The following is an 18,483-nucleotide window of genomic DNA, read 5'->3' as shown; positions in this document are numbered from 1 at the left end:
TATGTTTTTATATCATCATTGTCCTTATATGGATCTCTAATTGTGTTTTCCATTTATTTGGATGTAATATAACAATCTCCACTGAATTCCAAGAGTCTCTTTTAAATGAAATTTGCTTTTTGAGTGGCATTTATTATTTGTATTTGTATAAAGATGTAGTAAGTTCTCGAAAGAGAAAGAAAAACAAAGTTGTGCTATTGCAATTCTCACTCTAGCCATGCGATGGCGTTACTGGCCAAAAATGGCGACTCGAAACCCAGAAGTTTTAATTTACATGTTTAAATATACTATTCGCCTACTTCGAAGTCACGAATTTCATGATACGACAATAAAATAAAATGCGAGGAATGCATCTGCATGTGACGAAAACGCTTTTTTTTTTTTTTTTTTTTTTTTATGTGGAAAACGGAAAGTGTGCTGGTTGCCACCTTCAAGAGCTATCGGAAAGTAATAACTTCAAACCATTGCGCCGACTATTATTTATTAAAAACTAAGTTGAATACACTCCTCAATCATTTAAACGTCTGAGATAAAAAAAAAAAATGTATATCTATATCTATATGTCAGGTTACTTCCGACTCAAGTGTTAAGAACTTCGGTAGTCAGGCATCGGGAACTGTACCTGAACGCAACCCGCCCACTTTCAACATGGCGGCGACACGGAAGAATTTGATGCAGAGTGTAAGTGTAAACTTCCTCCATGTCTTTAGCGTACGAAACTCGAAAGTTAATATCTTGTATGCTTTATAATATACATATCCTAGACGACCTGCTTTATGTTATTTGCTCATTTTCGGCTGTTTTTTGTGTAGTTCCGCGACGTTAGCTTGCGCTAGCTTCAACAGTTTAGCTGTGTGGCTAACATAAGCTCGACTCCTTAAATGGCGATAACGACATTAAAACTTTATTAAGCTCGTGTTTAAAAGGGTCAATGTAAAGTTACAATGCGTGTGGCTCACCACAAAGTAAAAACACTTAGAATATGTTGACACAGTTAAAAGTTTGGGTGCCTTATTTAGGCTCCACGAGAGAGAATGTCGAGTAGAAACATCTCTGAAAGTGATGCTGACTTTTCTAGCATCAGAGTTGGACGGACGACCTTCCTCTGTGCCAACTCTGCGGCGTGGGCATCGCACCCAACTGCGTGTATGGCCCCGATGGCAAAGGTACGCAGAGCCACCCCAATGAAGACACGCACCTCCGCTTCAGGTAAGAGAATCAGGAGGATTTTCTCATGGATCCTGCATAAAAGTAAATTGCTGCCTCTTTTCAAACACAACGTGGTCCAAATTCTTTTTCATCTCTTTTCGTTCCAGGAGCGAGGATGGCTGCTCCCTGTACGCCGTCTTCAACGGCTACGACGGCAGCCGAGTGGCCAGCTTCGCGTCGCAGTGTCTCACGGCCGAACTCCTGCTGGGGCAGCTCAGCGCGGACCACACGGATGACGCCGACATCCGCAGGATCCTCACGCAGGTCGGTGCGATGCCACATACACGGGGAGGAAATGTAACTCTGCAACGCAAAGCAAAACAGCAGCACCTAATGAGGCACAACAGTTTCAATGGGGAAGCTTAATGTTTTAAATGAGCTCGCTATCAAATAATAAATTCATTTGTTTGTGTCTTAAAATGAGCTGTCACACGATCAGTGAAAGCTCGCCGTCGTTCTTCCAGTGTCGCTAAAAATACTTCATAATTTTATGTGCTGAAGTTGGATCCCAAAACGCAGACACAAATAACATTTTCACTTTTTATTCGCATAACATCGAGAGGTGTAGAACAAACTTTGACTAGACGAGAAGCAACGAGAACGTATCAAGAATCACGAGACGCGAAGCTAACTTGGGCTGTGGAGGTGCACAGAGGAACATATGTAATAATCCGACAAAAACACGCACTTCTCAGACCGGCTTATATAGGCAACGAATCGATCTAATTGGCTGCGGCTAGACATGTGGGTAACAGGACTGACATGGTATGATCTGATTGGCTGTTGGCCAGATTAAGAGATTAAAGATTCCTGACATCACATAGCTTAAGACCAGTTGAAACTAGATGCTGGTTACATCAGTTCAAAACAGAGACTTGACCTCAGGGTCATGACCCAAACATAACCCTTGCATCATGGTAAGCATAACCCTTGCATGACCCTCGTCATGACAAATAATACTTAATTAAAAACATTAATTATGGGAAAGCAGTTTATTTCTCTGCCATCTCCATGCAACTTGACGCTAATTTTTGATGCACCTTCGCTAATCTACTCTCCGTTGCCATGATATGTTTGTGCAGGCATTTGAAGCGGTGGAGAAAAGCTACTTGCACACAATCGACGATGCGCTGGCGGAGAAAGCGAACCTGTCCGGCTACATGCTACCGCATAGCGAGGTGTGTATGCACCGGTCCTTGACAAACAGGGAACATTTGGTTTTTTTTGTAAACTATTCTAGAATAAAGTGTCATTGAACATCCACTACAGTAGCTGGCACTGGAAATTACACATGCACATCAAAGCTTTGTTGTATGGTACAGTATCGTTACTCAACTGCAAGTCACAGGTCAAGTTAACATCGCTAGCTAACTTGCACGTTACTCAACCGAGTAGGCATCTTTAAAAAAAAAAGTGTACACATGGTTCTTCCTTTTAATTTCTACTCAATTTTGCATATTTACTTCCTGATCTCTTTTTTTTTTTTTTTTCTTGTTCTTTTCTTTCTTTAAAATTGGGCCCTGACAGAAGGTGCAAGAGCGCTTGAAGGAATTGGAGCAAGAAGTGTCAGGAGGAGCCACGGCTATCGTGGCGCTCATCCTTAACAACAAACTCTACATCGCCAACGCTGGTATGAAATAAATCAACACGTAAAAGGCAACTTTGGCCGTTAGCTGGCTATGTGAGTTTATCACCAGCAGGTGTCATGCTTGCACCAGGGGATGCAATCAAGTCCCATTTAGTCTGCATTTTAACATCCTCTGCCCAGCATCTCTCAAGGTATCTACAAGGTTTAAAAAAAAAAAAAAAAACTAACTAATTTCGTGAAAGTTGGCTAGCTAGCTTCATGCTAACATATAACGTGATACGCAATGTCGTCCAATTGTGCATACAATGATCAATAATTCCGCCTATGTTTCTTAGGGACCAACCGGGCTCTGCTGTGCAAAACCACCAGCGACGGCCAGAACCAGTTCTTCCAGCTGGGCCGACCTCACAGCACTGATAACGATGACGAGCTGCAGAGACTCGCCGCGCTGGGTGAGGTCATCTTTTTAATATTGGTGTTGTTTGCAATCAGGTTTTTCAATTCCACTTTTTTTAAAGCCCATACCAGTACATGTCTTCCTTCAAAAACAGGATTATTTATTTTAAACTGACAGTATTGTAGAAAATGCACATATGTACATTAGGGATGTAACGATAAGCGCGATATCGTGTTATTAAAACTGCCACAATATCGTCATCGTCATGTTCATGATATTTTAAATGCAACACACCTGTTTTATAAAAAAAAAAGAAAAAAAAAAGTCAGGTTGAGTTCCATTTGTGCAGTTCTAGCACCCTCTCGTGGCTAGTTTTTTTTTTTAGTGCAATTTAATTTTCATTAGGGATGTTTTGGACTTCTATGTTTAAAATCTACACTAATTTTCAGATGAAGGGGAACTTAATAGCCTGTGGAGGAACTCAATATGTGTAGGAACTCAATTTGTGCGTGCATTAACACCATAACATAATAATAATACATAATAATAACATAACATTGACGTTATGTACAAAAGCACAATATTGTGCTTTTAGTATGAGCTCGTTTTTTTTACAGTATTGTGACCTTTTTTTAAATATCGCCAACCTCCCACAATATCGTGATAATTACCGTTTGGTGAGCGTCATATCATGATGTCATATTGTGACGTTTGGATATCGTTACATCCCTAATTGCAATGATGATTATTTAGTTCAATTTGGCCTGTAATATGTCCTAAATTGTGCAAAAATTCAGATAATTCTTTTGTAAAACAAAAGCAGGTATTTGCAAATGTTTTATTTTGCTGCAATAAAAAAAAACAAAAAAAAACGCTAATCTTGTAGATTACAAATAAAATCTGAGGATATTTAATGTTTTAATTAAGCGTGGCCTCCAAACGATGAATCGACTATCAACATAGTAGTTGATTAATCAGTTGTACTCCATTTCCAGTACTGTTAAGGATACTTTGTGAGATAAAATATAAGACAAAATGGTTCAAAACCGGCATTTGTTGATAACTAATAATTCATCCCTGAGAAATGCCAGCCAATGACAATACACCAACTCATCTGGACTAGTTATTTTCCGTTCATTCATCTAAATGTTACTTTTTAAAAAAAAAAAAAAATTTTATAATTATAATTTTATAATTAGTTTATTTATTTATTTGTACACGTTTGCCCTTATTCCAGGGTTGGATTCGACCCGCGTGAGACAGGCGGGCCAGATCGCCGGGCAGAGTAGCACCAGGAGGCTTGGAGATTACCGGGTCAAAATCAACTACAATGATATTGACCTGCTCAGGTAGATGAAAGGACCTGCAAAAGCATTATTGAAATGTCCTGGTACATTTAGAACGGATGTCACGTGCGATTAGTCACGAGTTCAACTATGAACATCATACGATTAATGTTTAGCATTTGGAAGAAAAAAAAAACTGTCGATTATTATTGTTTTGAAAATGCATGTTTTGTATTTTTGTACCGGTCTATAGCGCGGCCAAGACGAGGCCCATCATAGCCGAGCCAGAGATACACGGTAGCCAGTCGTTGGAAAGCGTTACCGGCTTCCTGCTGCTCATGTCGGAAGGACTCATCGACGCCCTGGAGTGTGCGCACGGGCCCGAACACGTCAACAAGGTACCTGGGAGCATCGCACGCAAACACCAATAGAATTACACCTCTTGAAATTAAATTAAATAAAAAATCCAACACGACCTCCAATTTCAGGAAATCGTCGCCATGGTGGCGGCCGAGCTGGCGCAGCAGACCACCCTGGAGGCGGCGGCCCAGTCCGTGGTGGACCGCGTCAAGCGGCTGCACCACGACGTCTACACGTCGGGCCGCCAGAGGGCCACCTTCTGTTCCCGTCACGAGGACATGACCCTGCTCATCCGCACGCTCAACTACCCGCTGGCGGACGGCGCCCAAACGCCCACCCAAGGTGGCCGTGGCTTGCATGTACCCGAGACTCAAGTTTTAAAGTTGATACAATCCTTAACGGGTTTTGTAAGCCACTCATGGCCAACTCCAGCCCCCCAAAAAAACGATTCATTCTCAGTCACTGTTTTGCTTACTTGTTTCTTTTAACATAAACACTTTGCTCTTTTTTTTTTTTTTGGTCTAAAACTGGTGTTTTTGGTGGAACCAACTCCGTTATATTGCTGATTTACTACCCCACCCCTAACCCCCCCTCCAACAAAACCTGAAAAGCTAGTCACACTTTTTTTTTGTGATGAAAGAGTATAGAGTGGGGAATTGAGTCAGCAATGGAGTAAGGGTCACTTCCTTTGGAAATTGGGTCACTTCCTGTTGATATTAGGCCACTTCCAGGTCACTTCCTATCAAAATGAGGTCACTTCCTCTTGAATTCAGGTCACTTCTAGGTCACTTGTTGAAAACAGGTCACTTCCTGATGATTTTAGACCACTTCCAGGTCACTTCCTGTTGATTTTAGACCACTTCCGGGTTACTTCCTGTTGAAACGGGTCACTTCCTGTTGATTTTCGACCACTTCTGATTCACTTCCTGTTGAAATTGGTTCACTTCCTGTTGATTTTAGACCACTTCAGGGTCACTTCCTGTTGAAATTAGGTCACTTCCTGTTTCTTTAAATTTACTTGTTATACAGCACAGTATATATTAGAGGTGGGAATCTTGGGGCACCTCACGATTCGATTGCGATTACGATTCAGAGGCTACGATTCGATTATAAAACGATTATTGATTTCCCCCCAGGCAGCAGAAAAAAAACAATGTATTTTGGTGCTTTTAATGTTTCGTACATTAGTTACAAAAATAGTACAAAAGTCCTCTCAGGCCTAAACAAACTACTATTTCAGTATCAAGTTAACAGTTCAAAACAGTAAATAAAATACTCAAGTCCTCATTCTGTAACAACAGCTTTTAAGTATATTCAGTCTTCAACAGAATAAAACATAGCATTGAGCAAAAATATATTATTTTTATCCACTCAAAAGTGCACTGAGGTATAAATGAAAGACAATGTGAACTACTACTTCAATACAAATGCCTAAAAAAAAAAAAAGTGCTTTCCTGCTTTTTAAGTTGTGTAAAGATGAACATGTAAACATTAAAGTTTCTCAGAGGTACAAAAAAAAAAAAAAAACTCAAGTGCTTTTCTGCTTTTTAACTTGTGTAAACATGAACGTGTAAACATTAATGGGATCGTTCGGCTTTTTTAACATGAATCTCAATTTGATCCTCACCTCCCGTGTGTGCGATCAGCACTGACTTCGGCGTTGGACGAGAGGAAAATAGTCCACCAAGCTGGCTGGGGTCTCGGAAATAAAGCGTTTTTCTTCTAAAAACTTTTTGTTTTCAAAAGCGTGATACATTTCCACCACAATACTCTTTTCTGAATAAAGTCAGACGCCATTACCGCCAGCCACTACTTTTCTGTTCGTTCGTTCGTATCACTGCGCGGCGCCCTGTAGAACGCTAACCGACGCACTGCAGCCAGCTAGCTGATACTTCCGCCTCAAGTTGTTTGCCTTTCGGAGCAGGTCTGATCCCACGAAGAGGTGGGTTGGTCAGCTCAGCCATGCTTGTTGTTGTTTTGAATCTCGAGGCGTGAGTTGTGGATGTGTAATCTCGGTCCGTCCCAAAAAGCGTCCCGAAGACCGCGCGCGCTACTGCGTTTCAGTTCCGCGTACTTTTCGCTCGGGTCACTTTAGTTTCGCTTCCCTTGGCATATTTATATAATCGGAATTTGGACGTTTGTGAATCGTTCTCGATTGTTCCACGGCCGAATCGTGAATAATCTAAGAATCGGAAATTTTGCACACCTCTAGTATATATTTTCTTAGGAACTTTAGATGAACTCAAAATTAACGCACTAATTTTGACACCTGTAGTTAATTAAATAAATGGTGATAAAAATGTCCTTACTTGATCAAATTTCAACTTAGTTTAACTTCCCCTTCTTTCTTTTGTCCGATTTCCCGTTTGGTGGTGGCAGGCGGCCGCATCTACCCGGTGTCGGTGCCCTACTCCAACAGCCAGAGCACCAGTAAAACCAGCGTCACCCTCTCGCTGGTCATGCCCTCGCAGGGCACCCTGACCAACGGGACCAACACGACGGCCTCCACCCTGGAGGAGGGAACACCCACGCCCGGCGGGTAAGCGCACGCACTCCGCCTCCCATCCCCTGCTCTATCATGTAGGGCTGAAAGATTCATTGAACAGTGTTCCCTCGTTTCTGCGTGCAATAATGGAAAGTTGCGTTAATTTAAAAAAATAAGTAAATAAATATTTTATTTTTTTTAAATCCTGTTTTATATATATATATATTTATATATATATATATATATACACACACACACACACATTTATTTATTTATTTTCCCATTAATTTCACTGAGAAAATTTCGATTATTGATTTGCGTTACAAATAGGGGTGTGCCAAAAAATCGATTCATAAAAGAATCAAGATTCTCATTTATTAATCGAATCGAATAGATATTAATATCCAAAAATCGATTTTATTTAAATTAGAAATGAAGAAGAAGGGGAAAAGGCAGTTGTAGCCCACATGCTGTTTTTGTGGAAAAAGGCACTTACAATACAAAATTAATAAATGTTTAACCAAAAAAAAAAAAGACACTTTAATGTCTCTATTTGTCATTTTGTTTTGCAAAGCAGACTGGAGTATAGATCATGACAATGTTGCGCATATCTGTAAATTGAAGCAGAAATCATTTGTCAATCAAATAATTTTAAATTGAAAATCGGTTGAATCGAGAATCGAAAATCGATTCTGAATCGAATCGTAGACCCAAAAATCGTAATCGAATCGAATCGAATCGTGAGACAGTCAAAGATTCCCAGCCCTAGTTACAAACCTGGTCACGCAGCAAATGAAACTCGCAAGTCAAGGAACCTTCCTGCTTTTCTTCCCCCCGTTGTTTTTGTTTGAACTGGACCGACGCCATCTTTTCCTGGCTTCCTGTGCGAGCACCCTCCACCGCTGCTCATTTAGATAAGTCATATCGCTCCACCTCCCCTCCTCTTTTATTTCTATATTTATTCTGGGTCAGCCGGTTTTTTGTTTTTTTTTTTGCTTCCCGGTGTTCCTCCGCCGCTTTGCTTATTTTAACGCGCCAGCTTTTATTTCCTCCTCCTTTTTTTTTCTTCCCTGCCAGAGAGAATAGAGCACAACTGCTGGATGGAGCGTTTGACAACTTTTTTTTTTTTTCTTTTTAAATCAAACAAAACATAAATAAATGATAGTGAAGACTTCCAGGCAGCTTGAGACCCGAATGTTTACAACATTCTTGACAAGTGTAACAATTGGAATATGTATGAAATGAGGCGGTACCAACTGGTTCAACTTCCTTCCTGTCTTTTGAAATCAGGATTGGGGGGGTAAATACTGCTTTAGTCAGATAATAGGACAAGGCTTTTTTTCATGCTAGATTTTGACTGTAAGTTTGTATTGTTACATTGTTACAAAATTCAAAAGTCTTAACTACTCAGTAAAAAAAAAAAAAAAAAAAAAAAAAAAGTTTGTTCCCCTTATTGGAATTCACCTTTTTGTTCGCAATAATATAAGCTATTTCCTTGATAATATTTTTTATGCTAAATTTAGACTGTCTAATAACTTTATTCCAGTAAAAATAGTGGACCCGCCCCTTTTAAAAAAAATAAATAACAATACAAGCTATTTCTATGTCCTGTTAAATTTCAACTGTAATCTCCTAATGGTAAATTTCTCTGGGTTGTAATATGAAAGAGTTTTTTGTCATTTTGAAAACAATTTCTCTTCTAAAAGGCGACTCATAATATTCATTGAAGGTCACATTTTTTTCATGAAAATACACAACTTGTTTCTAAAGAAATAAATTATAAATTATTATTTATTTCTTTTTTAAAATTTTTATAAACACAACTTCATTCACTTAACTGCAAAGCTGTTTCCTTAAAGCCTGCAAAATTAGAATTTATCTAAAAAAAATAAAATTAAAAAATATATATTTATTCCGGTGAATTATTTTTTTTTACCCCCAATTTTTTTCCAATTTATTCTTCTTATATTAGGATTTATTTTCCCCAAAAATTATAAACCATAATTAACCATTTTTCCCCCCAGAAATTAAATTTCAAATTTATTCAATTTAGTATTTTTTCCCCTAAAAAATATTGCTCTTCCTGTAATGACTTGACCATTAAAGGTATGCAGCACATTTTTTTGTTAAACTTTTTATTTGTTTAAAAAAAATATATACAACATAGAAAAATAGACTTTGTACATATTTTCATCTCTATCTAAAAACAACAACAACAAAAACCTTATTCTGTTTGTTTGTTTTTTCTCCAGAAATATTTCACTTCATTGAGAGGGGTTTTTGTCCGTTGTTTTTAATATAAAAAATAATAAAAATACAAGATGACCCCTGATACTCCTTTGTAGCCACAGCTGCCATGTTGAAAAAAAATTATTAAATTGACCAGCTAGTTATTCAATTCAAATTGAAAGCTGGAGACAATTAATTAAAAAAAAAAAAACTCACTCTGCCTCACCATCATTATTCCTCCTCCCCCCGCCCCCCTCTGTCGCGTCACCGCCATCCATCCCGTGTCCTCCTCTGCACCCCCTCCTCATCGTTGGAACCCTGACCTTTTGACCCCCGCCCCCATCAGCAGCAACCCGAGCCCCACGGCCACGCTGCAGTCCACCAACACGCAGACGCAGAGCTCCAGCTCCAGCTCGGGGGACGGCAGCCTGTTCCGCCAGCGGGCCAGCCAGGCGGCGCAGCCGGACGAGACGGGCCGCGTGCCGCCCTACGTGGACTTCACGCAGTTCTACCGCCTGTGGGGGAGCGAGCACGGCGACGGGCAGGTCGCTCAGGGAGCCCAGTAAAGCGCTAACGTGGTACGGGATTCTTACTTTGCCTTTTTTTTTTTTTGACGTCAGGACAAAAAATGACCAGGAAGCCCTTCGCGGTCTTCGCCGCTTGGAATTTTTGCGAGCCGTGTTTGGATTCCGTGACACAGGAGTCCAAATGTGTTTGCGCCGGTGATGTAAACATGTCGAGGGACTTTGCTCATCTCTGCCGGTGAATCTTTTGAGGGTTCGGGAAGGATAAAACTGTCACTTCATTAGGTACATCGTCCAAAAAGGGATTTGTCGTTATGTCTGATTCATGCTCAGTTTTGACAGTCTGATATGAAAACAGTTTGGGGAAAAAAATACCATCTGTGTCGCCAAATCTTTTCATATCATGAATTCTTGTAATGCTGCATTCAAGGATGGTCGGAAGTCGGATATTCCGAGTTGTTTTTTTTTTTTTTCCCCCAGTTCCGACCTGAAAGCGTTCGAGGTGAAAGTAAACAACCAAAATGGCGGATAGTGATAAAATAGTTTTTTATTTTGGTCCTCTAAACTCATTTTGACCTCCAGCAAAGTTACCTGCACGCAATTTTGCTTCATTTATTGTTTTTATCTTATTTTTTCATAAGCATTCCATACAATTGAGTAGTTGATCGGATAATTTCATGCCGGGAGATGGCGGCATACTGTCGCGTATGTTACGTTATGTCAAATATTTATGAATGAAAAAAGCTATCTAGTTTTATACTCAAGTAAATTGTGTTTTGCCATTCAGAGTGACGTCACATTGTAGTCCTTCGGTGAAGTATGGAAGCGTATTGCATTCACTTGGGAAAGGAGGAAATAAAAAGAAAAAATATTCGGACTAATATTTTTGGGGTGCTTTGTTTTTTTAGTATTTTTTTGTTTCTGTTACTGAATATTTTTTTCTGTCATAAAAAAAACAAAAAATCCGAACAACGGGGGAAAAAATTATTAACAAAAAATCCCCAAAAAACAGAGCAGTTTTCAGAGTAATTTTTTGGGACCTCTGAACTCCAAATGACTTGTTTCAGCAATAATGTTTTTCTGAGTAATTTTTTTTCTTCGGTTTTTTGCAATAATTTTTTTTATGACAGAAAAAAATTCAGTAAAACAGAAAAATAATATTCAGAAAAAAAATAAAAAAATTTAAAATAAAAAATTACTCAAAAAAACAAAGCTCCCCAAAAAAATGTTTTTTTTGTTTTGTTTTTTTGTTTTTTTCTCAAGTGAATGCAATGAGCTTCGGGGTCCTTTTTTTTTTTTTTTTTTTTTTAATGCAATAAAGAAACTTAAAGTAGCTGCTTATCTAACTGTCACCCAGTAGCTTGCATATTTTTAATTAAAACGCCCCCAAAAAATGATTGTGATTTATGAGGAAAGATTTATTTATTTTTTTTGAAGAATTAGAAGCCATCTTGTACCGCACTAATCCAAAACACTTGCGGTTCTACGGTGATTTTGTCAAAATGACGGCAATAAGCTTAAAAATCAGAGTACTGTATATAAAAATGAAGCAGAACTTGTCTGACATAACAATCCCAGCGGCTCCTGGTCGAATATGTCTGCTAAAATTGGACCAGTGAGTTGAGTAATGTATCATTTACATGAACGTATGGGATTCTCATTTGAATTAATACCTCCAGGAATTCTTTTGAAATGTTCAAAGTATTGTTCTTTTTTTTTTTTTTTTACAATAAATATATATATATATATGTATAGTGTATTACATATATGCAAAGACTGAATACCCAATTTTTTTTTTGTTTGAAGTGGACATTTTAGGCTCATTTTCCAGAGGTTCATTCAAATATTAAATATTAACTAATTAATTCTAAACTAATTATTAAATATTCTTAATTAATTGACTAATTAAATAATTAACTAATTAATATTAAATAATATGAACTCTTCTCAGACTTTGTCTGATAGCTCCAAAATTTGGCTAACGTTACTATTTATATTATATAGATTATAAAGAGCAATCACTGGTTAATAAACAAATTAACTTTAATACAAAATTCAAATGAACCCAATGAGTCGATTAATCGATTCGAGGCCCACCAAAAAGTGTCAAGAAGTCCTACCCGGAAACACACAATGACGTCTGCCATTTTGGTTCTAACATTTCTGCTCATCTTAGGCACCATTTTGTCCATTTTTTTTTTTTCTGCCTTCAAAGACTGACTCCTCAAAGATTTATTTTTTATTTTTTTTTTGTCCCACTTTTTTTTTTTTTAAATGATTATTGATCGTGACTGAAGTGCAGGATCGCATGACAGCATTGTTAGAAGTGTCGGCTATTCTTGTTGTACTGCTTCCTGTTTTCCAGTGGCGCAGGCAGGAAGTGGAAGGGGGGAGGGGCGAGGCGAGGGGTGGGGGGGCATCTGGATAAGAAAAAGAACATTGCACAAACTCAACTGCTTCTTCTACTACACCGACTCACGATTATTTTTATCTTTAGCAGCATTCTGGCGCTAATAGTTGAAAAAAAAAAACATCCTAATGTTCTTTGGGAATAAAAATGACTTCTACTACTACTACTATTCCGTTAAGTAATTTGACATCCTTATGACCAACTGGCGTATTCAGCAACCTGATAAAGGAAAAAAAAACAACATTAACTCATTCACTCCCAACCATTTTCACTGAAGTGTTTTCCTGGATTTTGACTGATTTTGCAAGGCCCACAAAATATTATGTTCTATTGCTATAAAAATATGGAACCTACCAAAAGAGAGATTAGAGTCTCTTCTTTTATCAGGAAAAAAAAGTATATTCTGTTTCCGCTGTGCAGCTAAGTTTCATCATTATTCACAATTTTGCTTAGAACTGTGGGGAAATTAGCTTGTTTTAACATGGCCTGGTTGATCTCTTATACTCTGCTGCCACTCAACCATTTTCTGCAGTAGAGAGACTACATGAAAGCCTTCTCTATGCTCTGGCATAAAAAAAGACAAAAAACGTCTAAATATGTCTTTGGGATACGTAAAACATTTACAATATGACGTATTTATACGTTTTTGGGAGCTAATGAGTTAACAATAATAATCATTTCACACAACAGCATCTTTTTTTGCCTGTTGTCGGGCTCGGAGGCCACGCTTGTTGCTAATTGCTCCATTTAGATGTAATTGCTGTTTTCTTTCCACTCGGGCCATAACCCAATTCTTGAAAAGTGGCTTTAATTAGCCGTAATTGCCGCTTGAATCGAGGGGGGAAATGTTTCAAAAAAAGTCCGAGGGGGATTTGTAGAGAGGAGGGTCAAGTCGTACTTACGCTCGCTCGCTCGGACTTCCTGATTTCGAGTCTGATTGCGCTTGTTTAGTTTTGCAACGGCGATTTGTCCTTCTGCTTGATTTGGACGCAATCCATCATGGCGACTTTTTTTTGTTGTTTTTCGCGTTAATTTGCTAGATGATCTGGAAAACCGCAAGTGTCGATACGGTGCATAGTTGCCATTTTTTTACGCTTGTTTTGGTCGTTTGTGCCACTTCAAAAGGCCTGCAAATATCGTTGTAGTTATCACACTTCCAAGAGGCTCCAGTACTGCGAGCGTCACAAAAAATAGTAAATTGCCATTGTCAAAAAATGAGCGTTCAAAAAAAAAAAGAAAATTGATGTTATGATTTATGAACATATTCAAGGCTCTAATGACATGATATCAAATATTCCAACTTGGATCTGTTTTTATGTATTAAATACAGCATAGTTATTTTTACTCGTAGCACACTATTGCTTTTATTGTCCATACAGGGCATCCAAAATAAATAAATAAAAACCATATATGTATGGATACTTGGGTATGATGCCACTGAACATTTTGAGTGGTCGAAAGTAAAAAAAAAAAAAAAATTTTGAAATGACTTAGTTATCACACTTCCAAGCGGCGCCATTAGAGGGGTAAAAAACACATTACTGCACGAGCGTTTTTAATTTTAGCACAACAGTAAAATTCAGCAATTCCACTTAGCAAATATGGAATTATGTTGCTGTCTATCTTGGGGAGAACCACAAAAAAAAAAGTCAAGAAGCCACGCCCATTTGATTTGAAGCCCCCCACAAAATTCATCATCAGTCCGTTTAACCTGCCTAAGTTTAACACATTCATTGCCAGACCAGCAAAAAATGCATGATTTGACGTCTTTTTCCGTCAATGGCAGTGAATGAGTTAAACATGGTAAAAATCAATGAAGCAATTATATAATTGTTGATATAATGTCCAAACTTTTTCCTCTGAGGGCCACATACAGAAAAATAGAAAGCTGCAAGGGCCACTTTGATTTTTTTTTTATTTCTTAACACATTCATTGCCAGACCAGCAAAAAATGCATCATTTGACGTCTTTTTCCGTCAATGGCAGTGAATGAGTTAAGATAAGCTAGTCTTGTTTTAACATGTACAAGTATGAAGATTTTTTTTTTTTTTTATGCGAATCTTGTTTTAACCTGCACATTTTTTTTTTTTTTGTCAAATATGAGCCCACTTTTAGATGTTCCGCCCCAATAACAGATGAGATGTTGAACGCTGAATCCATTTCTGCTTGCCAAGACAAGTCCAGCTTGCATCACTCTCACTTAATTCACTTTACCGTGTCATGGCATTTTTTATTTTTATTTTTTATTTTTTTGGTTTTGTTTCGCCTCACTTCAGGACCGACGCGACCGACGTGTGGCGCTCCTCTCAAAAGACTGACTCGACGTGACTTTTGTACGCAGGTGTGTTATTTACGCGTTTGGCCGCACGTTCACCTTTTCACAAGCCTCCCTTTTTTGGGTGTGTTCGAGAGTGCAAACAACGCGGTTTGTCTTTTCAAATCACGCGCACGCACACACACACACACACACACAACCCAGCCCCCCTTCCTGTTTTTAACAGCACGAGCTGATTAGAATCACCTGGGAGCGAGACGGCGGGTCAAGAGGACGGCCGGCGAGGTGTTTACCCGAAGACGAGGCTGGTTGTTCACAAGTCAAGATTTTCAGGTACTTCCTGCGTGTGAAGTTGTGCGTACAAACATCCGCAGGTGTGTATTTTGTTGAAGTGGAGCGGTGGGGGGGCGGGGCGACCTGCGGACACCCTTAATTTTATCAGCCATTTTTAAATATAGTCTGTTTTAGTTGAGTTTAGTTATTTAACGAAAACGGCAATATCGTGATATTGCGGAATTAAAATATCGCCGCCGTCATGTTACGACGTTAATAGCAGCACGTCTGTTGGAAAAGCCGGGTTGATTTTACATTGGTGCAGTTCTGGCACCCTCTGGTGGCTAATTTTGTTACGTGCAGCTTCATTTTCACAAGGCATGTTTTGGCCCTTCTATGTTTCAAATCCACGCTAATGGCCAGATGATGTATGCCTGCATTAGCAAGTAAGTGCCTCAATATATATATAATTATATAGTATTTTATACATAATAGTGATATTTTTATATTTTTATTGCTGTAATGTACAAATGCACATTTTTTTTTGTATGAGCACTTTTTTTTTTTTTTTTTTTTTTTTAATTTTGTAACCTTTTTTTTTTTCTGTATCGTCAACCTCCCCACAATATTGTAATAATAATTGTTTGTGGCCATATCTTGATATATTGTGATATTTGGATAGTTTTAGTTCAGTTTCAATCACGCTTGTTAGTTTTTAACATCGCCAACAGCCAACATTTTAATCCAAGAAAACATAACTTTATTCGTCTAGTTTTAGTAAAAAAAAAAAATTAGTCTAGTTTTGATCAATCCTTTTACCCATAATATATATTTTTGTCAGCAGATAATGTTGAACGTTTCAGATCTTGAAAACCAACTTGACATACAAATTACAGTATATCAACAAGCGGCTACTATGGCTAGCATGCTATGAGCTAGCAAGCTAGCCAGGCATCAGTTAGCGGTCGGATTAACATTATTGTTGGAACGTTATAGCAGTTCAATTGGATTAATAACAGGTTATAACTATAATTTAGTTTTTTTTTTTTTTTTTGGTAACCTTTGACTGTGAATCCACTTCCTGTCTGGCCCATGCATTTGTGCATGTTACACTCGCTAGCTGCAGATTTGAAAGGGGGCGTGTCAATGTGGGTCACATGACAGTGTTCATCACTAGACATACAATTCCAATTAACAGTACACCTTGTTAAATTACCATACTTCACTATAAATATCTAATATTTTAAATATTTTATTCATTTTCAATTTATGACCGATATCGTAATTTCTTTACTAAGAAAAAAAAAAAAAAAAAAAAACTGTAAAGTGAAAATCAAGTCAAAAATAGTTTGGACACTAGCAAACTAGTCTAAACATGGCATTCTGATTAACTCATTTTCTCCCAAAAACGTATAAATATGTTATATTTTAAATGTTTTAAGTGTCCCAAAGACGTATTTATACGTTTTTTTGTTGTTGTTTTTAGTTTGTTTGTTTTTTCTGCTAGGGCATACAAAAGGCTTTGATGCAGCCTCAACTGCAGTGAACAGATGAAAAAAAAAAATGGTAGTAAATACAAAAACGGCCAGCAGGTGGCAGCAGAGTAGAAAGAGATCAACCAAGGCCATGTTGCAACAAGCTCTTTTCCCCACTGTTTTCACCAGGAATGTGAATATTGATGAAACTTAGCTATTCTCTAATGCTAATTGCAGCAAAACGGGAACAGATAGAAATATTTTTTTCCCCCCGATGATAGAAGATACTAGGTTCCAAGTTTTTATAGCAATAGAATACAATATTTTGTGGGTCTTGCAAAATGAGTCAAAATCCAGTTGCTTCAGTGAAAATGGCTGGGGGTGAATGACTTAATATTGTATTTGTGGAATATAAATTAAGCACAAAACTGCACCCCATCTCAGGAGGCGGCCATTTTGTCACATGTTGGCTGAAAAAGACGACATAGCCGATCGCGGTTGTTGTGGTTGCTGTTTTCTGGGTTCGGTCATGTGACAGTGGCACTTGTGATGTCATTTTCAATCGACATCAAGTGTCAAAATGGCCGCCTCCTGAGATGGATCTAAAAAAAAAAAAGAGCTGGATTTTGCGGTTTAATTCATATTCCACAAATGCAATATTCATCACAATGTCCTGTTTACAATAAGTTTGGGTGCATAGAACATATTGTTTTTAAAAAAACATTTTTGACTTCTCATTGAAACCAAGCGTGAATTGTTTGTGTAGTAAGCAATATTATAAAACTATCTTACCTATGCGTGCAACTTGGTTTGCTTTGCGTTTTGTTTTTTTTATGCTTATCTCACAATCATCATTCCAGAAGAACGACATCGAAAACATTCGGAAAAGACCCGACAAAGCGCAAGCCGCAGAATCAACAACGGTGAAAAACGACCGTAAAACATTTTGAGCTCGCGTTAGCGTAGCTCGTGTTGCCGAGGGGTCAAAGGTACCGTCGTGAATGTATTGTTTGCTGTATTATTGCTGGGCCATAAAGTTGCCACGGCAACAAATGGTACAATAGGCCCCCGCGCACGTGTTTGCTAAATATTAGCGAGGCCGGTCAATGTGTCACGACGCTTCGGGAGACGCGCTCTCCAGCTCGGCCGCGTTCTTGATGTCTTATCGTTTCAGTTTTCAGGGTCCGTTGAGTTTTGTCACTTTATTTATTTAAGAACGAGTTGATAGATTACCTGTCAATCGCAACACTGGCACACACCTGTTGCTTTAATCTGCTATTCGGATTTTCCTTCTCCTCACTTTTTTTGGCCGAAAAACACCTCCAACATAATAACTTGCGATTTACACCGTTCAAATTTCAACCTGCTTCAAAAATTCCCGCGTTCCGGGGTATATAATCGTCGCTTACAGGGACTGACAGTTGAACTTTTACTAAGTTCCACTTTCCACGCCCACTTCAACTGATCATCATGAGCAGCTCTGTGATACTTGCTCACTTCTTTTTATTCATTTAGCTTTCAACTTCAATTCAAACTTTGTCATTTTCACATAATTAGCATTCAGCTGTCAGCATTCCCACGCAATTTCCCCGGAAATTGCACTTTAAGTCTAGTTTGACGTTGTTGTTTTTGTGACTACAATGTACGCGTTTTTGTCTTCTTTCAGTCCACAACTGAATATAATTTGATGCACGTATTTGTAAGCGTCAAATACAATTTAGTTTGCTGGGTTTTTACTTTCTGGACCTGGATTTGCCATCTCTGGGGAAAAAAAAAAAAAAAAAAAAGACACCGGCCCACCGGGCATCTGCCCTGTAACGCCAGATGGCCAGTCCAGCCCTGTTTGTTGTTTTGAGTTGTATTTGGTCACCAAAACAAAATTAAAATAAAAAAAAAGTGATGGTGTTTTAGGGATAAGTTGATCCACTTTCTTTTGGTGCCTCCTTGGTCATAGACTGGAGGTTAAAAAAAA

At 38.4% G+C, this 18,483-nt stretch overlaps 1 protein-coding gene and 1 long non-coding RNA gene across 4 annotated transcripts in view; one reads left to right on the top strand and one right to left on the bottom strand.

The window, feature by feature from the left end:
- Positions 1–599: 599 nt before the first annotated feature.
- Positions 600–15,137, top strand: tab1 (TGF-beta activated kinase 1/MAP3K7 binding protein 1). Of its 2 annotated transcripts, XM_077523315.1 has the most exons (12): positions 600–681; positions 1,079–1,209; positions 1,317–1,473; positions 2,292–2,387; positions 2,737–2,839; positions 3,133–3,249; positions 4,432–4,543; positions 4,734–4,878; positions 4,969–5,182; positions 7,220–7,379; positions 9,904–10,132; positions 14,990–15,137. In XM_077523315.1, the coding sequence occupies exons 1-11, from the start codon at positions 649–651 to the stop codon at positions 10,118–10,120; spliced, it is 1,485 nt and encodes a 494-aa protein (XP_077379441.1). In that variant the 5' UTR covers positions 600–648; the 3' UTR covers positions 10,121–10,132; positions 14,990–15,137. The 2 variants fall into 2 exon arrangements, with proteins under 2 accessions (XP_077379441.1, XP_077379440.1); XM_077523314.1 differs by lacking the exon at positions 14,990–15,137 and having other exon boundaries at positions 9,904–10,864.
- LOC144020158 (uncharacterized) overlaps positions 1,098–18,483 on the bottom strand; it is a 35,470-nt gene continuing 18,084 nt past the window's right edge. For both annotated transcript variants that reach the window (XR_013283813.1, XR_013283812.1), the window contains exon 3: positions 1,098–1,512. This is a non-coding gene — a long non-coding RNA (uncharacterized LOC144020158). The remainder of the gene's footprint in view (positions 1,513–18,483) is intronic.

The sequence above is a fragment of the Festucalex cinctus genome, chromosome 6 (genome assembly GCF_051991245.1).
Source record: "Festucalex cinctus isolate MCC-2025b chromosome 6, RoL_Fcin_1.0, whole genome shotgun sequence".
NCBI lineage: Eukaryota > Metazoa > Chordata > Actinopteri > Syngnathiformes > Syngnathidae > Festucalex > Festucalex cinctus.
This window is presented reverse-complemented; position numbering and strand designations above follow the sequence as displayed.

Excerpts from the sequence above, each read along its gene's own strand:
- tab1 (XM_077523315.1), top strand. The coding sequence starts at position 649 with ATGGCGGCGACACGGAAGAATTTGATGCAGAGT. Across the intron at positions 1,474-2,291 it reads TCCGCAGGATCCTCACGCAG|GCATTTGAAGCGGTGGAGAA; the intron begins GTCGGTGCGATG and ends ATGTTTGTGCAG. Across the intron at positions 2,388-2,736 it reads ACATGCTACCGCATAGCGAG|AAGGTGCAAGAGCGCTTGAA; the intron begins GTGTGTATGCAC and ends GGGCCCTGACAG.